Below are 26,871 nucleotides of genomic sequence, written 5' to 3'. Positions count from 1 at the left end.
ACTGAAAAGGAGAATAAACTGCAAGATTGTCATCCAGTGGCTGAAATTGGGAAAAATGTCATTGGTAAATAGAGAACATTACAATTATTAAGCTTAAGCAAAATTAAGTTTTGTGGGGCAACAGCAAGGATGGTTTTCATGGCACTCGCTGTGATGATTGTCAGCTGACCACACTGGCCACAAGATGGAATAGTTACGAGCCAATTGCAGGACAAAACACATCCGAGTCACAACTCCAGACAATTCAGGGTATCTGGCACGTTTTTATTGGAATGCAGGAGCAAGGCGGTGCCCCAGGACAAGAGAGAATATGAAAACTGCTGAGAATGGCCATTCAAATTTCATAACGTCTGGACATGCTAACCACATGCTAAAAAATAAATACATTACAAAGCAGAGAGAGACCTGGTATGAAAAAGATAAATTTATTTCATGACATTTTAAAACAAACAGAAACGGTAAAGGGAGAGTCCAGTTGATGGAGAGCAGCAAGATGACGGCAACTCCACATGAGGAAAATGCTCACGTTTATTAACAAAAACAAAAAGAGGAAAGAAGACTTACAGACAAACAGATGACAGGAGAAAACAATCCCACCAGGCGGAAGAGACTTGTTTGAACCTACAAAGACATCGCCTTGCCACAAGTTTGACCATCAATCGTTGTTTTTGGAAAGCAACCTCACAAAGAAGAAGGATCAGCTCCATGTCAGGAGCATCCTTGTCACTGAGGAAAAGAGGTGGTGCAGATAAGCTGGCCAATTGGATCAAAGCGTCCCCCAAAGAACATAAATGCTGTGAATTCAGCCCACCCCTCGCATTTTACAAAAGAAACACGACTGACAATTTTTTTCCCTCGGTCGCTCACACAAACCGTTACGATAATTTTTGGCGGGGGGTGGGGGGGGGGGGGTGAGAGTTTTCACGTGGCTGAGAGGGCAGCGTGTTGGAACATCAATTAAAAAAACAAAACAAAAAAAAAAATCAACTCAGGTGATGAAACAAGTGTCCGTTGCACAGTTGTCAGGAATCCGTATGGGCGGGAGGGAGGATTGGAGTTTGTCCCAAATTGCGGGGCTTGGGTGTCCTCGACAGAACCCGGAGCTGCATAACTTGGTGGCGCATCGGCTGACGACACATTTGGCTGTCTTGTCCGAGGTTACGCAGGCAGCTGTAAAACCACAGCTGTCAGTTCAGAAGATGGGGCGCTGAGGGTTGGAGTGGGGTGGGGTGGTCCGTTCCTAGTGTGGATCACACATGATGTGCATGTGATGGAGGTGAGTGACTGCGCAAGCGGACACGAAAACAACAACGGCGAAGACACTGACAATTAACGTCTTGACGAGTAACCGCGGACGTGAAGCTCACACGTGGGTTTGTTTTGCGTGTTAAGGCTGCGGCGGCGACCTCCACATCCTCCAAACGCTCATGTTCATCCACCCGCCTCGGTTTCCTCGTGGCTGCCTGACAAGACAGTCCCATTCCACATCCATAGCGTCTTGAAATAGTCCGACGGAGACCGAGCCGACTTGTTTGGACCCGATCCGAATGCCTGCCGGATGGTTGACCGGTCGACACTCCAGTCACTAGACCCCGACCCTCCCGCCCCCTTTGGCTTATCGGTGAGTTCTTAGCACATGGAGATGGTCACGTTGATGCCTAAGTTGCCGTTCTCTGCAAAGAGCTGCGCGATGGACGTGTCGAAGACCAGACAGTCGCTGTTCATGATGGCGGTGGCGATGCCCTCGTGGATGGAGCGCGGCGTGGCCTCCCAGGTCAGGCGGCGCCGGTGGCCGTTGAGCTCCAGCCGATACGCAAAGTTCTCCGCTTGCTTGCGAGTCCCAATGAGCTGCACGATGGCAAAGAATTGCTGGTGGCCGTCGTATTTCTCTTGCTTCTCCAGCACCAGCATGAAATGGAAGCCGAAGCACGACTGCATCATCACCCAGTCCACGGCACCGGGGAGGTTGATGTCCGTGGCCAAAAACACAATGTCCTCGCCCTGGAAAAGACAGCGGAGACGCTCACTCACTTCAACTCTGAAGATCAGACAAGAATAATTGCTCTACATTAACTCATTCACTGCCAGACGATGTGCAAAAATGTGTCCACTCCAGTGCCAGGGTTTTTGTCATTGTCACTCGAATTCCAGGACCAACAGAATATTGAGTTTTATGACTACATAAATATTTCATGCAGCGTTAGTAAACCTTCGCCTCTCTTCTTTCAGGAGAAAAAAAAAGTTAATTCCTAAATGGTATGGGTCTGGAGTTATCTGAGCTTGAAATGGGGGCGGCTGTACAAAATACATTGCAATACATAAATATTGGTTATTATAGCGCTTGAACAACAGCAGAAGCGCGGGTGAACATGCAGCGGCTCATCTCCTGGCAAATTGGCATTTTTGTGTTTATTATGTTTGTCAAAGTTAGTATAAGTGCCTTGCACGCTGGCTCCGAGAGGACAGTCATTTCATCTGTGCTGTATGTCATGCATATTAGCATATTTGACAATAAAGCTGACTTTGACTCTGAAGCTGGAACAAAGTGCTAACATCGGGAAAAAAGACAAATGCTGCCCCCTTGTGGAAAATAAAAACATCGACAGAGGCCATGGCTTTATCGGCACCCAAGCATGAAAAAACAAAACCCAAACAAATTCGGGAATGGTGATCTGTCATATTTTCAATTCCCCAATAAATTTGTGAATGAGTTTTACTACAGTGGCCACCACCCTTGACTCTCACTTTTGTGAACATATTTAGACCATTCGCAATCCATAACTTTCCCTTCGGGATCGATAGATAAAGATTGATAGATAGCGGCACAGTGTTCAACCGGTCAGCACATTCGTCTCACGGTGCAAGGGGGCGAGGTTCGATTCTGACTGCGGCATTGGGGTAACGGCTGGAAATAAGCATTTGGGTTTTAAGCAGTCGGGCCGCGGTATCAAACTGGGATTTCAATCTCGGCTTTGGAAGCGGCTGGCAACCAGTTCAGGATGTGTGGAGCTACACCCACACCCACATGCACACACACTCGAAAATAAATGGTTCCTCTTGTAAAAACACCCCTTTGAGTCAAAACATACGTATTGCCGTACAGAGGCACCACAATTTAAAAGATCCGGAACCAATGGACTCCAGCTGGAACAGACAGGAAACAGTCCCCCCCTCAAAATGCCCCCTTTGTACAGTAGCTGTCCAGGTTTGTTGGTTCCAGAACCAGCCGTAATGGACTTTAGCATGACAATTCATTGCACATTTCTGGTGGAAAGATGCAGGGCTCTGATTTTCATGTATTCTCAGTTACCGGAACGCCATCTGGAGGGAAGAAAAATCACCTTTTTTTTTCAGTGTGTTAATGTGAGTTTTTAGGGGGGGGGTTCTCAAGCTCGGAGTTGGCAACGTCATCCGAAGATGTTGCGCCGCAATGTCTTTTTCAAAGAGGGAATTAAACGTATGCCTCACTTTGGGGAAAATAGTCACTACAAGGTAAGCAGGGGTGTAGCGACCAAAATTAGCAACCCTGACCGCATTGATCTCTGGTGGAAGCAACGTTAGTGTAAGCAGAGCGTATCAGCAGGAGTGACGATTGAAAAATACAGTCCAATGCAAAACAAAATATGGAATAAAAAATCCCACTGTTAATTTTTGAATGAAAAAGACAAAACAATATAGTGAAGCAGCCTCTACTTTGATGATTCTGAAAAGATGACATGAAAACGTTGACAAATGCGCCCCCGTGTGGACAATCTGTTCAACGGCGAGGCGAAGGCCGACCTGCAGTGTGGTGATGGACTTGTGCTGGTGCATCAAGTGAGGCATGACGGCATCCAGGGAGCCCTGCCACTTGCAGGAGGCGCCGGGACACGGGCACGAGTACGGCCGGAACTCGCACAGCTCCTCGTGCTCCGTCTTGTCGGTGTGCGGCAGCGTGACTTCGCAGCCCGACGAGGCGTATTTGCACGGGAACAGCACCGAGTTGGCCACCTTCTCCATAGCTAGATTTCTGATGGAGCCCAGCGGTCCTCGACAGGTGGGGCAGCAGGTGAGTTTGGGCCGACAATTGGAGCATACCTGAGAATGGTGGGGAGACGCGCACACAAAATGACTTTGGAGGCGAGAAGACTTGGAACACAAAGACCGGACGGACACAGTCGATTGCTGCCAAGGTCCTATCTTCAGAGCAATCCTGCCATTTGGAAGCTCCATCCAATAAGGATTTGCCAGCCCACTAATGAAAACGTCTTGACGGGATCTGGCCATCAAACTGTACTTTGCTCTGCTTTTTGCAACATTTTGGATCGTGAAGAGACAAATGTTTAATTCTCTTGCCTGCAACAGCTCATTTCACATGGCAGGATTTTTTGCTTTCCCAGCCGCCTGACAGGCTAACGGGAAGTATGGTTGGATTTCAGTGAGTCCTCAAACCTTCAGTGACAGACAGTCTGTTGAAGCAGCAGCTTTCCATTTCGCTGACCAGATTTCATTCGGATTTAAAGGCCTTGATAACAAACTCCCCAGACGTCGTTGTGAAAGCAGCCGTTTTGAACCAGGAGCAAAATATTGTTTGTAATGCATGTGCAATTTATGGCACCCTCTGCAATTTGTCTATATGACAGATTCCATACCAGGTGTCCCGACTGGCACTGAAGGATGGGGGGCAGGACATAGTCGAAGCACACTGGGCACTCAAACAGGCTGGCCAGGTCACTGTTGGAGGCGGTGGTCCCCGACAGGGTGGGCACGCGCTGGGAGGCGGGGCACTTGGACGTTCCTGTGGGCAGCGCGGTGGCAGTCTGGCGACTCATTTCTGATTTGGGAGGAAAAACAAACAAGGGGGAGGAGGTGCGGGGGTATTAATGCAGGCTGAGTTTTGATGATGACGTTAACGTCTAAAGTCAAAATGAAAACAGCAAAACGATGGCAATTTTTATGTCTTTGCCTTGAATGCATAGAGAATGCCATGATGTCATCTCACCTCGTTTCATTTGTTACAGCCGAGTGCATCAACTTGTGGTTTTCACCAATTTTAGAGCAAACGTGGGATGAGCTATGAAATATGACCATTTGCACTTCAGAATCAAGCTCTTCCTAAAAACCCATGCTCTGTTCTGAAAGCAAAGAAGTGCAAAGTGCTATGATTAACGCTTGGATTAAATGTATAGAACAGTGGTCGGGAACCTATGGCTCGCGAGCCATATATGCTCTTTTGATGATTGCATATGGCTCACCGATAAAACGAAATACATATTCTTGTTTATTCGATGTTCATTTCCTGTTGGGGATGCAGTTGGTGGAAAGCGCAATTTTGATTGGATGACACTGACCTAGGTTGGCGGAAAGCGCAATTTTGATTGGATGATACTGGCCGTCATGTTGAAACAGGTAAACGGCCCTTTAAATGAGCCTGACGGGTACACTTCAGCACCGGAGGAGAGAAAAGGTTCTGACTCTAATTTGCAATGAAACAATACCATCGATGAAACAGTCGAATGCCAGTGACAGTTTAACAAGCCCCATGTTAATGTTAGCATCAATATACTTGTGCGAGAAGTATATTGCAGATAGCAAGTGTGGAAGCTTATGAGCCGTGTGCAGGCTAGATAGCAGTAACTTTGCCTATGGACCCGGCAAGTTGAATTTCATTCTGATCGTTTGGCTGGATTTTTATGAGGAACGGAAAACCATTCATGTTAATGGTGAGTACTATCACAAAGTTATTTTAAATAATAGATTCTGACATTTTGTTGAAAAGTGGCCGCGCATGCGTGCGTGGTAGCATGTGTGTGCGCGCGCGTGTATGCGTGCACGTGTGTGTGTGTGTGTGTGGCTCTCACTGAAAAACATTTCTAAATATTTTACTTTTATGGCTCTCTTAGTCAAAAAGGTTCCCGACCCCTGGTATAGAACTCGCGAAGACAGAAAAGAGGGGGAAATGGCCAATTACCCAAAGAGACAATTACAACAACGACCCTGCAAAACTGAGCCATGCCCACACTCTGACAATACAGATCCAATTGCAAAGGGTCAAACAGACGATAATGCGTGGCAAGTGAACACCGAAAAGTAAAATTATGGCTCGATAACATGAAAATCCATATAGCAGCAGCAGAGCTACTGACCACTATTGGGCTCATTAGTCAACTTGTAATGCTAATCACAACAATCCATTTTTTAAACAGGAAGATGAGGGGAAAAAAAGACAAGAATGAGAAAGAGGAAAAGTGGAGGAGTGTGATGACCTTCACTGATTAAATTGACCATCAAGAACTTGTGAAGTTAACAGCCTCTTTTTAGGCCATGGGGGAAAAGTGCCGTTCTCTCCGCCGGCTTATTTAGTTGAAAAGTATATTTTATGGAAACCCGGGAACGGATTATTCCCATTTTAATGGTTTCCTATAGGATTTTTTTTTTTTTGAGATACACACTTTTCGCCTTACACACTCTGTCTGTGAACCAATTAAGTTCGTAAGTTGAGGTCTCACTGTAAGTGATTATTGCAATGTTGAGAACAATGCAATATTTAATATCACTTAATACACTTAATTGGATTGGATTTACCTTTACAGTGGGACCTCGGTTTAAGAACCCCTTGGCTTACGAACTGTTCGGTTTATGAACGTTACATTTATGAAAATTTTACCTTGGCATACGATCTATTTTTCGAGATACACACGGAGTTGCCACAATGAGTGATGTGTCGTTCGTGAATGAGCCCGTTCTCCAAACAAGGAAATGGCACCGGACTTTTTTTTGCCCTCTATTCCCTATTGTCGGTTAAAGCCACGTGATTGGTCAAGAACGCAGCAGTGGGGGATGGGGGGGTTAAACATTAAAGAGACAGGCAGACAGAGAGAGAGAGAGAGAGAGAGAGAGAGAGAAAACACACAGACACGAAAGGGAGAGGACAGAGCTTGAAACTAAAAAATAAAGGGGGAAAACAAGGAAAATGATGAGAAAATTGATAGAAAACAGTGAAATTTGGACCCATTTCAACTTTGATAGTTCAAAAGCAGAGTGTAGACTGAAAAGCTAAATATCCCATCAATCAGGCTCCACAAATAACCGGCACAGGTCATCTGTACACTTGATACAAAAAGCTATTAACCCAGCTAAACAGATCACAATTGATGAACTAGATACAATTCTCATCTCATCTCATTTTCTGTACCGCTTATTCCTCATTAGGGTCGCGGGGGTTGCTGGAGCCTATCTCAGCTGTCTTTGGGCACGAGGCGGGGGACACCCTGAATTGATTGCCAGCCAATCGCAGGGCACACAAAGACATACAACAGTCACTCTCACACTCACACCTAGGGACAATTTGGAGTGGTCAATCTGCCTGCCATGCATGTTTTTGGAGTGTGGGAGGAAACCGGAGGACCCGGAGAAAACCCACGCGGGTCCGGGGAGAACATGCAAACTCCACACAGGGAGGCCGGACCGGGACGCGAACCGGCGACCTCTGCTCTGTGAAGACAGTGTGCTAACCACTCGACTACCGGGCCGCCCACTAGATACAATTATCACAGAGAAAGCACCTACAAAGGATCACCTCAAGATGGTGAAAGAAGCCTATGTTCCTCATCAAGTGTTTAATGCTGAGGAAACCGGACACTCCACTCCATCAAGCCATTAACGACCATCACAAAGGTAAATAAAATGACTTTATTGTACAGTACAGTGTATATCTTTAATCATAATACTATAGCACATTCATTATACATAAAATAAGGTATATTTTGTGTCGTTTTAAGGCTTAGAAAATTAGAAAGTAGAAAATTATGTTTTATGGGGACCTGGGAACGGATTATTGTCATTTTAATAGTTTCCTATGGGAAATTAATTTTCGGGATACACACTTTTCGCCTTACACACTCTGTCTGTCCAATTAAGTTCGTAAGCCAAGGTCCCACTGTATTAGTCTCAGAGTGGAGAAATTTACTTTTCACAGCAGCTAAGTTATTTAAATGTTTTCTTTTTCATGTTCATGTTTTTTTAAGTTATTTAAATGTTTTTTTTTCATGCAGTAAAGCCCCAAACTGTTCTTCTCCTATTGAATGGCAATGCACATCTTAAAGGACAACCAACGTCACTTTTTTGTTTCCTAACTGACATCAGAAAAACGTTTTATAGCATCTAAAATACCCAAAACATGCAGTATGATATTTTTAGTCAAATGCAAAACACCAATAAAAATGACTTAAAGTGTCTAAAAAGTACTTCAATTTGAAACCGGAAGTGGCTAGTTTCAGAAGGTCCCGCTCCCATGTTCGTGGTGTCACGGCAAGACAAGACTTGTCTTGCCTTGCCTTGCTCGAGAATCAAAACAATGGCTTCAGATTAGGAGAATATGCTTTCTTGTTACACATCCAGTTACGAATATGATTCAAATAGTTCTGAAGAGGAAAGCATACATGTTTGCAATCGATTAAAGAATTTATTCCGTGTCATTTTGAGGGGGGAAATGTAGCACCGAATGTGTGTCATCTGGGGGGGAAATGTAGCACCGAAAAGAGGCAGAAGAGGGCGACAAAGCTCCGTGGAAACGGGCTGATTAATTACTTACAATTTTTGTCAGTGAATATCAAATAGATGGTCGGTGCCACACACAAGAATTCACCATCGCATTATATATGTTTTCCTTCTAATTTCGCCATCAACACGGATCAACACGAAGTTTTCAGACAAAACAAAGTATTGCAAAATGCATTGGGGTGATGCAAGGTATGTCCTTTCTCGCTGAGGGGCGTTCCTTCAGTGACGTAGGGTGAGGACTTGTCATCAACTCAAAAACAAGACTTCCGGAATATTCAGCGCGAGTCTTAAAACGTAAAATATAGCTATATGCGGTAGAATCTTTGTAAAATACGCTCAGTAGAAGTCATTTGAAGCCATTTTACAAATTATGGACACAATTTGTCCGCAGACGTCGGTTGTCCTTTAAGGGTCATTACAAGCGCCAGTATGGAAACGACAATCATGGCAACTGCTGGCAGAGAAGATGCACTTGCAATACATACGACAGAATTGGGAGCCCCCCCCCAAGAAAAAGGGCAGAATATTGACAAAAGTGCTCCAATTACTTTTATTAGTTTTACGTACGTGTACGTGTGTATGTGTAGCTTTGTTTTTTTTTAACTTCCGGGTTGGTCCCAACATCTGTATTTGCAAGATTAATGCTTCTACATCATGTTCGCCCGTTTATACGCACATCTGCTGCGATGGGGATAATTCCTTGGTGACTATTAATAGCGTTTTTTCGCTAGCGAGCATACCAGCGGCGACAGAAGCCAGAGCTGTGTGACTAAATTAACACGGGACACTGAGATAGTGTGAGGTGAGGGTCGTGCCAAAAACGATGTAACCAGTCAAGGCAGGTCCATGTGGGCAATGACTCAGTTGCCTAATCCATTTTGAAGACAACATTATGACCATATAAAAGAGGAACAGTGATGCATTACATATACTGAATACATCTTTGAACAGATTATTCAGGGTATTCATTTGAGCACATTTACACTAGACAAGAGCAATTTCAAAAGTCTGATTGGTTAGATCTCTGTGATCAATGGCTAGTCAATTAATTACACCGAATAGAGAAGTCTATTATAGTGTCACTTTGATGAATGAACATGCACGCACCTCGCAGCTACACTTGGCGCCGATCAAACATTTGTCCAAATAAAATGAGGGGACACACCTCTAATAAATGGATTAGATTGTACAACGGTGTCATGACAAGAGTGAGCAGCTTGGTGGTTCTATCGATGATCCCCACTGCAGCAGATGTTGATAGAACCACAAAGCTGGGGGGGAAAAATAGGGAAAAAAATGAAAGGATAAAAGGACTGTTTTAAAATTGCTTATTTAACAACAAACCAATTTGTCGGGACTGTAAAACATGCCATTTGTGAAGCTATCATTCATTTTTACACAAAGGTTGTTCTGAATTTGGGGGTAACCGGTGGCCCGATTGAATGATGACTGGTTGAAAACAAGGAAATGAAAGATGAACTTATGTCAAATTTTGTTTTAGTCTGTGCTGCGAGCTGCTCAAAATTAATGGCCGCACATTGGACTTTAAACAAGCCGATTTAAAATATGTTAATGTTTTTGACACCACAATCAGATAAGTTTTTCAAAATCAAAAATAGTTTTGAACTGGAATTGAAACCATGCTGGCTCAAAATCAAAGGGATGCAACTACAGTGAGACCTCAGTTTACGAACATTTAGGTTTACAATCATTAAATTCGCGAGAATATAATCTTGGCATACAAACTAGTTTTCTGCAAAGGAACCAAACCACAAGGAGTGCCACGGTGGCTGGCGGACTAGTTTTCAGCCGAAGAACACCAAAAGACACGGTCGAACAGCGCCACGGCGGCTGGCGGACTAGTTTTAATCACCCCTTTCCTTGAGTGCATACGTGGTTTGTTATCAAGGATACTTTTGCTTTTTTTGGGACCAAAAAAGACCCCACCACAGGCTAGTGTTAAGCCAAAGAGGACACAAAAGCAGAAGAAGGAGATCATCGAAAAACACGGACAAGGTGTGCATTTGTGTGACTTAGCGTCCCAGTACCAGTAGGCTAAGTCGACCATTGCTATGTGTGGCTAAGGGTGTTTCTGTGTTTTCTAAGCAACGGTCTGGCAATAGAAGAGGTTGAAAAACTTCTGTTGATTTGGATTAATGAAAAGCAGCGAGCAGAGGACAGTCCTTATGGAGGGTGACTCTCCTTCCAAACAGTAACTCCCTTCCTCCCTCCACCCCATTCCATCAAGCCATCAACGACCATCACAAAGGTAAATAAAACAACTTTATTATACAGTACAGTTTATTTCTTTAATTACAATACAATAGCACATTTATTATAGATAAAAATAAGGTATATTTTGTGCCGTTTTAGGGCTTATTTAGTAGAAAATTATGTTTGATGGGGAGGTGGATAGGTTGCTTTTCAATTCTCTTTCAGGGGCAATTTTCTGCTCTTTCATTTGATAACTAAACCTAGCCCCAAAAGGAATATTTTTATACTGGGTACTACAGAAAGAATTTGCGTCTGTGCCATTAGAGAACCAAAGTGCTCAGCTCTGTAACATACAGTTAATGCCCTTATATGGTGAGGAAAAAAAGGGGTCTAAAAAGGGTACATTGTATGAAGTGCTGTGTGAGATATAGTAGTGGAGGGGAGAAGTGTGAAAAGGAGCATGGAAAAACATGGCATAGCAGAGCAACATTTTCCGGTGAGAATTTGAATTGGATTTGCCTTTATTAGTCTCGCAGTGGAGAAATTTATATTTCACAGCAGCAAAGTTATGACACGAAGTTTGGACAATTCAAGTGATGGCTGGGAACACATTTGGGGGGCGGTGGAGCCGGGAAGGGACCCAAGAACCCGGGTGAGATGGTTTGCTCCATCGGGCTTACCTTCTTGTCCTCAAACTCCTTTTATTAAGATTTAAAGGACAACCGACATCACTTTTTGTTTTCTAACTGACATCAGAAAAACGTTTTATAGCATCTAAAATACCCAAAACACGCAGTATGTTATTTTAGTCAAATGAAAAACACCAATAAAAATGACTTAAAGGACAACCAATGTCTCCGGACAAGTTGTGTCCATAATTTGTAAAATGGCTTCAAATGACTTCTACTGGGCGTATTTTAATAAGATTCCACCGCATATAGCTATATTTTACGTTTTAAGACTCGCGCTGAACATTCAGGAAGTCTTGTTTTTGAGTTGGTGACGAGTCCTCACGTGACGTCAGAAAAGGACCGCCTCCTAACCGTAAAAAAGACGCATTGTAGCGTCTTTCCATGACATCAATGTATTTTGCTGTACAGTTTTTTTGAAACCCTTGTGTTACATCCAAAAGCCGCCAGCAGAGGGAGTCCAAGCTCCATGCAAGGAATGTATCAACCTGTGGAAACGGGCTGATTCATTCCTCACAGGAGCTGGTCGCCATTTTTCTGCCTCTTTTGTGGGACGTTACATTGCAGTCCAGATGCCTCAAAATGACACGGAAGGACTTCTTTAATCGATGGCAAACATGTATGCTTTCCTCTTCAGAACTATTTGAATCATATTCATAAACTGGATGTGTAACAAGAAAGCATATCATCCGAATCTGAAGCCATTGTTTTTATTCTCCAGCAATGCAAGACGTCTTGGCGTGACGTCACGAACTGGGGGCGGGACTTCCTGAAAATGCCCAATTCGCAGCTCAATTTTTTGTATATTTTGGACACTAAGTCATTTTTATTGGTGTTTTGCATTTGAATAAAAATATCATACTGCGTGTTTTGGGTATTTTAGATGCTATAAAACGTTTTTCTGATGTCACTTAGGAAACAAAAACGTGACGTCGGTTGTCCTTTAAGGGAACAGACCATTGGGTAATGGAAAAGTGTGCCAATGGAAAAATACTCCAATGTCAACCTGACTGCGCTTAAAATACTGTCAATGTTTGGGTCAACATAGGTCTGCAAGTCTGTGTTTTCTACCCTGAAACATGTGAAATCAAAGCATCGATCCGTTCTGACTGACACTCGTGTAAAAGAATTGCTTCGAGTGGCAACAACAGAATGCAAGAGAGATTTAATGAGGATGGTTCAAGACAAGGAATGCCAGAAGTCCCACTAAGCAACATGCACGCTATTGTAAATTATTATATTTTTGTTTGTGGACTTGGTTGAACTGAGTTTGTGTGTGTAAGACAGTGTTCTTTGTTGGAAATGCTCATGTGGTTTTAGTACTCTATGAGTCAATTTCTGATATCTAATTTGTATTTAAAATTTGATATTTATAATAAATCTGGCTGAGCAGAGGTCTGCATGTGTGAGGGTTGGGGCGATGGGGTGTTCATGTGTGCCCATTTTTATGATGTGGCTCTTTGCAGTAACATCGTAAAAAATGTGGCTCTTCGTCTCTGACTTCCTTAAAATGAAATTTATGTCTGTCATCTCAAATAGATTTCCCCCTGGTCCCAAATCAACCAGTAACAGTATGCAGTCTTGTAATAAATCTGCCTTTCTGGTTTGGTCTGTTTTGCTGTGCTAACAAGACTCAACTAGCAATTGATAACTCTATTGCAGGGTTCTGTGTTAGAAATGACCCATTTTTAAAGGAAAGTCAAGTTGAGAGTCAAAGCCACTTCAATGTTTTGAATTCTTTTGTTTGTAAATGCAACACTTTTAAAGTTTATACGTTGAAACACACCAACTTACCTTGTGTATTAAATGCGCTCAATAAAAAAGCTGTGGGAAAAAAAACTCACCTTCGTCCATAAGAGTTGCAAATTAGGCTTTCGTCTTCTCTTGAAATGTAAAGGGCTCTGTAAAGAAAGAAAAAAACATGAAGAAATTGTGTATTGATCAACTTAACACAATAAATTGGTCGATGACAAACGGACAAATTTGTGATAGCGTACAATATATCCACACACAGGCACGTACATGCCCACGGGGTTCCATCAATCCCACATTGAGATCCACTGATATAAAATCACCTATATTGCAAAAAATACACCCAAAACCTTCAATCAGATTATCGCCCGACTGCAAATAATGTACAGACTGCTTTTTGCTTCAAATCATTCTTAATATTAAGTCTGTTCAACCCAAGCAATGCCACATGAGTAACGACAAATGACTGACACTCGTATGTGTCAAATCAAAACATAACAGCAGTTATACACAATTTTGCAGAAGGGCTGCTGCAAAACACAGCATTGGCCATTTGGTGTTCCACTGAGGGAAAAAGGTAGTTGGTAAGAGAATGAGGAGGGAAATTCCCCAAGTCTCCCACTCCTAGAGTGCAGTGGATGTCACTTTGGGGTGTGGACAGTGTCCAATGTCAGCACTAACAACGTGTGCTCACATTGACTCACTCACAACATCCCCCCCCCCCCCCCCCCTTCACTACACTCGCCAAATGAAAATCTCCATCCGCACTCAGTGCTCTTTTCTTCATGCACCTACTCAGGTCGTTGTGATGTTGGCCTAACCGTTAATTCTGTTGCCACCGTGGACATTCTCTCTGAATCTTTCCCTCTGCCGCCCCCAAACCGCCACTCCCTCTGCCCGACTGAATCTATAAAGGCTCAGATTTCAAACTTGTCTGTCTGCGAGCTCAACCATACCCCCTCTGACACCGTAGGCCACTTTCTTTTCACAATGTGCTGCTTATTGCAAACAGCCTGAACACATGGCCTCCAGCTTCTAAAGACAGCATAGTCCTCCAAACTTATTCCCGCGCAAATGTAGGTACAGCCTATTTAAGGACTAAAAAACAAGTGACTTTTTTTGTTAATTGCAAGGCAGAGAACACTGAAGTTTGGACACTCGACAGGGCGACCCATTTGGAGCACACACTGCTTAATTGCGGCCGTACCGAATCTCCGAGCATTGTTCAAATGTGTTGGTCGGTTTTTCAGAGTGCTCCAACAAATGAAAATTAAATATCACTGCATCAGGCACTATAGATGTATATAACTCAAACACAGGCTGCCTATTTCACATATTACATTCTATGGTAATGCGGGATTACGACAACTTCTTCTACTTTCTTTTGGGGGTTAATGAGTGCTTTTACTGCATTGCCACCACCTTCTGGCCACCAGCGGGATTGCAACAAAGCATACTCCAACCAGAAAAAAATGTCAACACTGTTGAGGATTTTGGGTGCCTCTGCAGCTTTTTTAATACATACAAGTTGCATCCTAAATATAAATCACATGATCAACCAAACTGTGGAAAAAAAGCAATCACGTTATTAAAAAAAAAAAAAAAAAAGCTTGTATCTGATACAAAACTTTGGATAGGGTTAGCCTGTGCAGTGGAGAAATTTGCATTTCACAGAAACAAAGTTATGGAAGGGAGAGGAAATAAGTAGAAAACAAAGGAATCAAACAAAAAAAACTAAGTAACAATAATGTGATACAACACAAACGAAAAAAATATGACAACACAAAGACACATTCATTCAGTCCTCAGCACTTTCTGCACCCTCTTTATTGTATGAAGCAGTTCTAAATGAGAGAGGATTAAAGCATCCTTTTCACCAGTGGATCAGGGACATCATGGTGAAATGTGCACTTCTGCTACAAGCTAAATGTTGAAAGCAAACAAAGCTGTAGCAACCATTGACGAAGACAGATTTTCTTACATCTCCTGTCCCACCTAAATTCGCTTCAATTCCAAGCCGCGACAGCATGAAGCATCTGCTAGTCACAGAGTTTGACATTTGGAAACACACATGTAGCCATACATTTAAAAGGAACCCCAAAGAGAACACGTCTCAAAAAAGAAATTCCACAAATGCAAAGTTAATTTAAATGTCATGTGAGACTGTATAGTAAATATGAAGACTTTTTTATGACTTCACTTTTAAGAAACAGTGGTTCGAAGAGTCCGATCTACCTAAAGACCCGCAGCTGTGCTCTCATCATTTCAGCCCAGACGCCAGACGCATCCAAGGCCTTTCATTGCCCTCAGCCGATGAGAGCTCACTCACGTGTCTGGCTGAAAACGAGGGTGAAAACAAAATGCATATTTTCTAACAAGGAGTCTAAACGCCCACAAGTGAAAACCAAGTCCAAAAGATGTGAATGGCAGGAGGTGTAGGGAGAAAAGTGCTTCCTCTTCAGTAGCTCCATATTACGGACAACCCCCGGGTCACCGGCGTCGCAACGGAGGAATCATTCAACGCTAAATGCCAGTCAAGAAGCTGACATTTTTAAGTGTACAATGTTCACCACTTGAGACCTATGCATCCACACTCACACCCACACTCGAGACATGAATGACCGAATCATGGACCACAACTTTGGAGGTAAACATTACATCTACATGATAGTTTCATCGCTAGCCTCTTCCTCGTGTCATTGACTGCACTCTGGTTCACATTGAAAAGGCTTGACATTGAAGTTCACCGCAAGTACCTTTCAGTTTACTTCACACTTCAATGGAGTCATTGAAATTGTTGTGCAAGGTAGGCCATCAAAAACAGACAACACAACAACCCTGTTGACTCATTTCAACAAGTAGAACTTCATCAATGATTTGGAAAGCATGATAATGCCTAGAGGAGTTTGCATAGGCAGCGGATCCACCATTAGTGGTTTACTAGCTCCTAAGTAGCCATGCAGCTCCCGGACCAGTCCATGAGAGGCATATTACCGTTTGGCATGAAATAAAGGTTGGGAACCACTGCTTCAACGCACATAAAAAAAAAACGTGGTTGAATGTCCATCGCCTTTGCATCAGGGTTGTAACTTGGACGCCACCCTTTGTTGGCCATTTAGATGCTGAAGTGATGTTTAATCAGCATAAACTTATGAGATGTCGCAGTTGACACAAATCATGCACACATGATCAAAGCAAAGCGGCAACAATCAGGTTTCATCAAGACATGTTCAGCCATGAGCTTTATCCTATTTAAAGAGAAGATAAATGGATGAATGGAGAAGAATGAGAACAATGCCGGCCATCAATAGGTCATTAAATAGGCTGTGTTGGGACATCTGAGTCCCAAGTGGACACATGGGCATCAGCTGCACATGCACATCTTTCATTCACAATTGACCGAACCACATTTGCACAAAGTCCTACACGGCTGTACAATTGGGTTACTGTTTTGAACGTAAAACATTTCTCCTCATATCGTCTTCGCGGAGACTCTTTGGTTTCACACACTTACTGTGAAACACGATCGCCGTGTTTTCCCTACACATGTGCGATAAGTTTCCCTTGCTCACTTGTGTATGTGATAGCTCACTGACAACTCAGGTGAGGTTGCCCGCAAAAGCTTGAAGTCGCTGTTATGCACTTCAGAATATTGTCATCTGCTATAAAGCAGAGAGAAATACCATTATGCATAGAATGATTTGCCCTGGACAAATTTCAACAAACGCAATCAAATGACTGGATCAGGACACCTTTACCCAGTTTTCGAGTCATAATTGTTGAGCGTATTCAAACTAAGCATTGTGTCCGCTTAAGATCTTTCCCTACTCAAACTCACCTGATTCAATTGATTATGATTATTTTAGGCTTCTACAGAGGTTGCTGATGAGCTGATCGTGCTGGGTATTTTCTTTTTTATATTTATTTTTCAAAGCTTTAAGGCAGTTGTGTGCTGTAGTGCACAGAGGCAGGCGAGGTTGCTTTTCATTCTACGCAACCAACCTAGTGTCTTAGTTTGAAACATACTGTTGGAATAGATTGTTTGACATGTCGGGGGTTACAAGAATACTTTGAGCCAAAACATTTTTTACATGTAAGGTATTTTCCGTGTATAAGGCGCACGCAAAAGCCTTCATTTTTTTTCAAAAGATGACCCTGTGCCTTATATGCAGGTGCACCTTATATGTGAAATAATATTGAGCCACAACAGGTCTCGCAACTACTGTCAGCGGCCACCGACTCCATTTCCCCCTGTAGACGAAGTTATGCGTTAACACAGCCTCTACCGAAGCACCTTATAATGTTATTGCCTTATCTTTGGAAAACTTCTATATATTTATGTATTATATTTGGAAAACCTTTTTCATTCATTGAAGGTGTGCCTTAGTCCGGCGCACCTTATACAGTGATACCTCAGCTTACGAACGCTTTAGCTTACGAACTTTTCACTTTACGAACATTAAATTTGCGAGAATATAATCTTGGCATACGAAGTAGTTTTCGGCAGACGAACCAAACCACACAGTGCCACGGTGCCTGGCGGGCTAGCTTCCCACACCCCCTTTGAGTGCAGACGTGGTTTGCTATTGAGTGGAGTACTTTTGCTATTATGGGACCGAAAAAGACCCCACCAAAGGCTAGTGTTAAGACGAAGAGGACACAAAAGGAAATTACGGTCGAGCAGAAGAAGGAGATCATTGAAAAACACAAACGAGGTGTGATTTGTGTGACTTAGCATCCCCGTACCAGTACACTAAATCGACCATTGCCACATGTGGCTAAGGGTGTTTCTGTGTTGTCTCAGCAACGGTCTCAGGCAATAGAAGAGGTTGAAAAATTTGTGTTGATTTGGATTAACAAAAAGCAGCGAGCAGGGGACCGTGTGAGTGAGATTATTATCGCCGAGAAAGCATGGCAACTTCACTCGGATATCAAGAGGACACTACATCAACGACCATCACAATGGTAAATAAAATGTTCCTGTGGTTTTAGTACTCTATGAGTCAAATTGTAAAATTTTCATAGTGATTCACCTTGAAATCGAATGACCAACTTCAATACCTTGGAATCGTGCTCCTCTCAAATCTGTCTTTCGTGTTTTGTATGTACATTACATGTGAGTGATACGCCGCTCTTCGGATGATTTGAATGTGACTGGCATTCCCATTCTTAAATGTTAATAATATACCTTTCTGTGTTTTTTTTCCTGCTGTCATCTCACTCCTTTCCATGTGCAATCTAAAAGAGAAACCCACATGTGCACATAACATTATATCTTCTGAACCCCCACCCTGCCAAAACAAAACACAACTATGCAACTAGATTGGAAGGAAAAAAACTTACAACACCGCAAAGACACACACACACACGCGCGCGTGCGTGCGCACGCGCACACACAGTGAAATCATGCTGATCAAACAGGAGTGATTCGATCACATTTGTAAATGATTTTTCGGTACCATAAAAATGATCCCACAAAAACGACATGCTAATGGAAACGATCAATACAGTAAAATCCTCAGGCCTGTTTTAAGAATCCAGAAATGGAACCTGTGCTACACACAAGCTTATTCTGCCCCAATCATTAGTATGAAGACGAGTCTGAAAATGTCTGTCAGTTAAACGATGCAAAAAGAAAAACTGGCTAAATTATTAGCAACCTTGTGTTGCCTTCATTAGTAGAAATTGCACAGGTGACATGTATATCACATATATTGCCACTGCAGGACTATTAACTGTAACAAATCTTTGTTCAGGTGATTTTTGTACCATGTGGTGCTTCCACTTATATACACATACAAAAACCACACTTCAAGCATTGTTCGAGCACCACTGTTGATGCTTCACTTAATGAATGTTGTTATGGCAGCAGGCTACTCAGCTGATCACTTCGTTATTCGTGAGCCCAATGAAGAAAGCCATCGTGTCTTTCCGGACTTAAATGAAAATGATGACAAATTTCATTATTTTTACTTCAGCTATTTTCATCGACATATAAGCATGAATGTGAGTTCCAACTACAGCCTGGAGAACAGTTTGTTGCCCTAATGTCGACGACAGGCCAAATAAAGCTTATCTTAGATAGGAGCATTAATCCCCATAAGCACAGACGCTTAATGACAAACTGCAGCCGAGAATGTACCTGTCCGTCCTAGTTCATTACACGTTACCACCAGGTCGACTTACAGTTCCCGATTGAAGAGGCAAGATAATGTTCCACGTTTCAATTACATTTTATGCTCAATGCTGACATTCAATCCTCCGCTTGAAGCCAAGTCACTCACGGACAACCACCACCAAGTCGCTCTTCATCTTTTCCTCTCCGAATAAACTCAAACACTCACATAGGTTTACGTTGAGCCAAATGGAGTCAACGAAAAAAATCGTGCTTTTCGAGGAAAATGCACACGCACACACGCACGCAGGCGCGCGCGCATATACACACACACACACACACACACACACACACACACACACACACACACACACACACACACACACACACACACACACACACACACACACACACACACACACACACACACACACCACCAGGCCTTGTCGTGACGGAGAACAGCAGCCTTAGCATGTACGATCACGAAATCGACGAATTGTTATCTTAGCGAGCCTAAGACCAAACAAACAAACGAAAGCGTGTCCACTTCAGATGAGTAACGAGTTCGTCTGAAGGCGACAATTAAAATTATTATTTTACAAGTGAAACACACGCAGTTAGCAACACGGCTAGCTAATGTTAGCCATCCGAGCTAATGGAAGTGAAGCTAACGCTGTTGTTTTGACCACAGCACACTCGTTGCAAATGTCCTCTCGCCATTAATGGCACGACCCATCTTACCTCGGAAGCAATATCCTTGACTTCAGCGCAGGTATAACGGCGTACATGCGGAGAGAACTCTGACAGTGACTCGGCGTGGTCCGTCTTTCCTTTGTAAGCAGCAGGGGCACACATTCGCAAATTCTCGTGAAGCAGAGCCGAGGCGCCAGGCGTCAATTGTAGCAACGAGCAGCCACCCGGGCTCGCGCACGGTTCGTGAAGTTTGACTCGGGAGCGCGCCGTTACTCGGCTTCGACCCGCAAGCTCTCATCCTGCGCTTTAAACGGGAAAGTGAGGCGAATTGATTTGGTACAGATACAGAAATTAGTATAAAACAAGATTAAATGAAAAGGGCAAAGAGCAGGATACATGAAAATATAGAACAATGCAGTAAAACAGGCATGATCAATTTTCATCCATTGATTATTTTCTCTAACTCGGTGTGAATAGTTTTCACAATAGTTTTCAAAAAGTAAGAATGTAATGAGTCAAGACTGGTAGTTGATGGTTTCAAATGGTGAAGCAAATCTGTTAGTTTTTTGATCAATGATATCAAAGTCTGTCTGTCATAGTAATTAAATTGTTTATAGGTGATTTAATCGAGTGAATGTTCTTCACAAGCAAAGAGGGAGATTGGCAGGTAGGTGGCTGTCGAACGTTTGGTCGATGGCTGTTTGATGATTCTTGGGCTGGGTGTGGTCTAATGGTGATGACAAAACAAAGGTGAGAACGTGGAAGATAGAAGTGGTGCAAGTTGAATTAAAATACGGACAAGCTTGTTCATCTCATCGGTGAAATCTGGGAGGGAGTCATTCCTTGACAATAGAATATAGAATTTGTGCAGTTAGAGCTGAGTCATCGTTTGGGGGCGATAGACCAGGGATGAGTACAGTGGTGGTGTTTGGCAGTGTGAAGACGACTCCAAAATTTGGGTTGAATCCATCATTGGATGTGGCCCATGTAGTTGGGGCTTATTAGGTCTAATGGGGGCGTGAGTGATCGAGTTTCATTGACTACTTGTTGATCCTTCACAGCCGAGGCTGAATCTCGTATTATCTGTTAGTGCAAACCAACATGGTCTTTACCCAGTTTATTAAAATAAATCAGTTTGCGTTGGAAAAGATGATGTTTCCCTTCAAAAAGTGTCAATAACATTTACCGAAGCACAAATGCCAATGGGCCATTTTTTTACAGTGGCATAATTCGGTTGAAGGGGTCGTACCTTTTCCGGACTGTAAGAAGTGGCCCGCTCAGTCTGGATTCTGAGATTGCATTTTTTTAAATAGAAGGTGCATGTGGCTGCTGCTGCTCACCCACAGAAAAATGTATCGTGTGACTGTGAAGTGACCTTGAGAGTTTTTAAATGTGCTTATAAATGAAATGTATTATTATTATAAAGTTCTCCTTCAGTAGCTCTGACTATTCTTTGACCTCATCAGATGCGCCTGTGTAAATTTTAACAATCTGACAATCGAATGCTCAGTAGCTGAGTGAGACTTTTTCACAAGTACAGTGAGACCTCAACTTACAAACTTTTTGTCTTACAAAGTCAAAGTCAAAGTCAGCTTTATTGTCAAATATGCTAATCTGCATGACATACAGCACAGATGAAATTACTGTCCTCTCGGACCCAGCATGCAAGGCACTTATAATTACTTCAAACAAACGTCAAATTTATGAAAATTAAACCTTATAATAAGCACTATTTTCATAATACACACCCACCACGGCTGGCGGAGTGATCTTCGGCGGAAGCACACGACCGAACAGCACCAGAGGTTAAGTTACCAACAGTCCTTATGGAAGGTGACTCTCCTTCCATAAGCCATCAACGACCATCAAAAAGGTAAAGAAAACTTTATTTTACAGCACAGTTTATTTCTTTAATTACAGTCGTCATGTAATGCGCCTCTCTTTCCAAACAGCAATTCCCTTTGACCTTCAACCTCCAACGCCATTCCATCAAGCCATAAATGACCATCACAAATGTAAATAAAGTGACTTTATGATACAATGCAGTGTATTTCTTTCATTACAATACAATTGCACATTTATTATACATAGAATAAGGTATGTTGTGTGTAGTTTTAAGGCTTACTTAGTTGAAAAGTATATTTTATGGAAACCCGGGAACGGATTATTCCCATTTTAATGGTTTCCTATTGATTTTTTTTTTGAGATACACACTTTTCGCCTTACACACTCTGTCTGGGAACCAATTAAGTTTGTAAGTTGAGGTCTCACTGTATCAGAAAGTACGTCGTTTGTGTGCTTTCTGCTACATACACAGCATTTGACCTCAAATGAGGCTTTGTCGCATAATATCAGTGTTTGTGAGCAAGTAGCCGGTCTCAACAGGTGAGAAGATCCACTTTCTTCTTTTCCTTTCGGCTTTTCCCTTGACGGGGTCGCCAGAGCAAATCAATATCCTCCATCTTTAGAGGTTTGATCCGCATGTTTGGTTTGGCCAAGCTTTTACGTCGGATGCCCTTCCTGACACAACCCTCTGTATTTTTCCGGGCTTGGGACCGGCACAAGAAGACTTATGTCCCTCTGTGGCTACAGAACAAGCAACTCGCTCAGTAAAAGGCTCCCAAACACAAACAGTCACCGGCACAGCAACATTCTGTCATTAGAGTAATTTCCCCAAAATAAAATACTGTTTAATCGTGAATCGTCACCTAAAAGGTGCGAATCCTTCACTACGGCACTCGACGTAACTAAAAAATACGAGCAGCCATTTAGATAATATTGGCTTAGAACTGGTGCGGACCGGGGGAATCCAACTGTTTAATTAAAACAAAGCATCGCGAAGGCCCGAGGCGGGTGTTGACGCGATGTGATTTCTGCCCAGTGCTCTGAATGTCAAAGTGAAGAAATTCAACGAAGCGCGGGTAAACGGCAGGAGTAACTATGACTCTCTTAAGGCTGGCGGGAATGTTGAGAAACTGTGGAATTGACGGACTTGGTAACGGAATGGGGCACCCGCCACGGCTTTCATACCTTTTATTGGTGCTGTGATCCACCAAAGCTTCCTGGTCAGATGAGAGTTAAGCAAACCTGTTTCTCAGTTCAACGCTCATGTTTGCTTTTGTTGCCCGTAAATTGATATTGATATATATATATATATATATATATATATATATATATATATATATATATATATATATATATATATATATATATATATATATATATATATATATATAAATTGAAAGAAATAGAGCGCATTTTAAAACTGAAGAAAGATAAGGAAGGCTTCTCCAAAGAAGGAATAGATGCCCTTCTTCAGAAGGAACGGCGCATGGACTTCATTTATAAGTAAAGGTAACACAATAATAACAAATTTTTATTTTATTTTTTTATGTTACAGTTTGTATGCAGCATATAAAGAATGCTGACATGACATTTTAAACAAAATACGTTAACTGTTGCCAATCAAATGGTGAATACGCTACTCTGGAGAGTTTATGTTTGTAAATCTGACTGTGATGACGTCAGTGCCTCACCAGCCATGAACCTCACTGCACGTCACTGGGCAAACCTCAACTATTTTTATACAAGCTATTAAAAAATTACTTTTACTTGAAACATATGTTTGAAATCGCATCATTTCCAATTGCAAAAGTTGTATTCCAACCTAAAACAATGGAATGGATTGTATTCAAAGTTTCAAATGTTGTCAAAACTTGCCCATTTACAATATGTCGAACAAAACGTGCAGTACATGCCAAATGTTTCCATCTGTTGTGCTCCTTCCCAAGAGTTCATTTTCTGCTTACCACGCCGTTGCTGCCCCCCAAAGCTTGAGAATAGTCTACATCTAAATTGCATTTCTTCTACAGTGGTGGGTTACACTACCCGTTTTACCATAACTATAAGGTTTATAAAACAAACACATTCATTCAGTTCAAAATAGGTGGCAAATTGCTGAGGTTGGATTTTGGATTTTGTGACGATGTGACCACACTTCACAATAGAATGTTTTTTTTCTGTTCAACCTTTGGCCCAAAGAAAATGTAAAAGTAGCAAAAGAAGAAAAAATACAAACAAAACAGCAAAAAATGGCATTGATCAGAAAAAAATCAGAAAACCTTTATTCGTCCCACAATGGGGAAATTTGCAGTCCACAGCAGCAATTTGAAAGGGGATGGGGTGTGGGGGGTGAAAGGATAGAAAAACAAGATATTCTACGCATAACAAAATAAATATGTCAACTGTATACTGTGCAAAACCGTTTCATAAAAAAAACTGGACATAGTGCAAGTATCAAGAAAGGCATATTGATATATTGCATCAACCCATATTTACAAGGGTTTAGTTTGTTTTTTTTGTGATCATTGAGAAAGCCTGACAGCAGTCGGTAGGAACGAACGGCGGTACCTCTCCTTCTTGCAGCGCGGGTGTAATAGTCTCTGGCTGAAGGAGCTACCCAGTGCTGTCAGGGTGGGCGGGAGGGGCATAAAGAGTTTGATGCTTCTCTTTATTTGTAAGTAGGTTCGTTGTCAGATCTCCCAGGCAGGTGATGCGCAGAGCTTGATTGCGGCGTGGAGTCGAGCAAGTCGCGCTGTGAGACCCCGTGCGATGCTGAGCAGGTCTCTGCGAGCTGTGTCTCTTTGAGGCTGTGAGTCAGAGATGACTCTGAGATGATTCTGCCCAATCTCTGTCCCGCGACAGCTCCTTTTATACAATTTTCAAGCGTGTGCTATGCGTCAGGGTGAGACGCACATCAAGGAGATCAAGGAATTGAAAGACATGAAAGGGTTGAAAGGCGCACTTCAAAATCATACACACGTGTGACGCCACAGGCTGTCCATCATAGCTTTTAGTTTAGCTAGCGTCCGTCTCTTGTCCACCTCCTCCAGAGAGACCAGCGAGCAGCCCAGGACAGAACTGGCCTTCTTGACAAGGCGCTCCAGTCTTTTCTTTCTGTCTTCAGTCTTTCTGTGGTGATGCTGCCTGACCAGCAGACAATTCCATCGTGGAAGGCTGAAGCCACCACAGAATCATAGAAAGTCGTTAGGAGTGACCCCTGAACTCCAAAAGACCTCAGTTTCCTGAGTAGGAAGAGGCGACTGTGTCCCTTTTTGATTAGGGCATCCGTGTTTGTAGTCCAGTCCAGTTTATTGTTGAGAGTAACACCCAGGTACTTGTAGGAGGTCACCCTCTCAATGTCCGAATCCTGGATGTTCAACGGTGCTGGTGATGATTGTTTCCTGCAGAAATCCACTACCAGCTCCTTGGTTTTCCTGATGTTGATCTGGAGGTGATTCTGCTGGCACCAGTCCACAAATTCCTTTGTCAGTCCCCTGTACTCCCGATCGTCTCCCTCTGTAATGAAGCCGACAATAGCTGAGTCGTCAGAGAACTTCTGAAGGTGGCAGGTTGGGGTGTTGTAGTTGAAGTCCGAGGTGTAGAGAGTGAACAGGAATGGAGCCAGGACTGTCCCCTGCGGCGATCCGGTGCTGCAGAGAAGCCCGTCCCACTCACAGTTCTTTACGTATTGTGGCCTGTTTGTGAGGTAATCTGTAATCCAGAATGTGAGGTGGTGGTCGACTCCGGCATGCCGCAGTTTGTCCCCCAGTAGATTTGGCCGGATGGTGTTGAAGGCACTGGAGAAATCGAAGAACGTGATCCTCACCGTGCTCCCTGCATTCTCCAGGTGCAGCAACAGTGGGGTCTTGGCTTACGAACTTAATTGATTCCCAGACAGAGTGTGTAAGGCGAAAATTGTGTATCCCAAAAAATAATTTCCCATAGAAAACCATTAAAATGAGAATAATCCGTGCCCAGGTCTCCATAAAATATAATTTTCAACTAAATAAGCCTTAAAGGACAACCGACGTCTCCGGACAGGTTGTATCCATAATTTGTAAAATGGCTTCAAATGACCTCTACTGAGCGTATTTTAATAAGATTCCACCGCATATTTCACGTTTTACTATAATCTATGTTTTAAGACTTGCGCTGAATATTCAGGAAGTCTTGTTTTTGAGTTGGTGACGAGTCTGTACGTGACGTCACTAAAGGAACGCCTCTGACCGAAAAAAGACACATTGTAGCAGTCCTTCCATCACGTCAATGTATTTTGCTGTACTTGTTTGGTCTGACAACCTCGTATTGCACCCAAAAGCCGCCAGAAGAGGGCGTCCAAGCTCTATTTAAGGAATTTATCAGCCTGTGGAAACGGAGGTGGCCACAGGAGGTCGCAATTTTGTGCCTCTTTTTTGGGTGAGACATTTCCCCCCAATGTTGTCTCAAAAAGGCACGAAATACGTTCTTTAATTGATTGCAAACATGTATGCTTTCCTCTTCAGGACTATTTGAATCATATTCATAACTGGATGTGTAACAAGAAAGCATATTCTCAGAATCTGAAGCCATTGTTTTGATTCACCAGCAATGCAAGACGTCTTGGCGTGACGTCACAAACTGGGGGCGGGACTTTCTGAAAATGCCCAATTCGCAGCTCAATTTTTTGCAGATTTTGGACACTTTAAGTCATTTTTATTGGTGTTTAGCATTTGAATAAAAATATCATCCTGCGTGTTTTGGGTATTTTAGATGCTACAAAACGTTTTTGCTGATGTCAGTTAAAAAACAAAAAAGTGACGTCGGTTGTCCTTTAAAACTACACACAACATACCTTATTCTATGTATCATAAATGTGCTATTGTATTGTAATGAAAGAAATACACTGCACTGTATAATAGTCACTTTATTTACATTTGCGATGATCGTTGATGGCTCTTAATTGACACCTGTTGCTTTCTGACTTGTAAGGTCTTACGAAACTGAGGCATCACATTATCATTCATCATGTTGATGATTCTCATAGCC

At 42.7% G+C, this 26,871-nt stretch overlaps 1 protein-coding gene across 1 annotated transcript; it reads right to left on the bottom strand.

Annotated features, from left to right (window-relative positions):
• Window positions 1-411: 411 nt before the first annotated feature.
• On the bottom strand, window positions 412-20,136 carry siah1 (siah E3 ubiquitin protein ligase 1). The gene is made up of 5 exons (XM_088996968.1): window positions 20,053-20,136; window positions 13,289-13,345; window positions 4,632-4,813; window positions 3,781-4,077; window positions 412-2,001 (listed from the first exon to the last, which is right to left on the bottom strand). The coding sequence occupies exons 2-5, from the start codon at window positions 13,296-13,298 to the stop codon at window positions 1,630-1,632; spliced, it is 861 nt and encodes a 286-aa protein (XP_088853094.1). The 5' UTR covers window positions 13,299-13,345; window positions 20,053-20,136; the 3' UTR covers window positions 412-1,629.
• Window positions 20,137-26,871: the final 6,735 nt, after the last annotated feature.

This window comes from Hippocampus bargibanti, linkage group LG05, assembly GCF_051943395.1.
Source record: "Hippocampus bargibanti isolate YZ-2025 linkage group LG05, ASM5194339v1, whole genome shotgun sequence".
Taxonomy (NCBI): domain Eukaryota; kingdom Metazoa; phylum Chordata; class Actinopteri; order Syngnathiformes; family Syngnathidae; genus Hippocampus; species Hippocampus bargibanti.
This window is presented reverse-complemented; position numbering and strand designations above follow the sequence as displayed.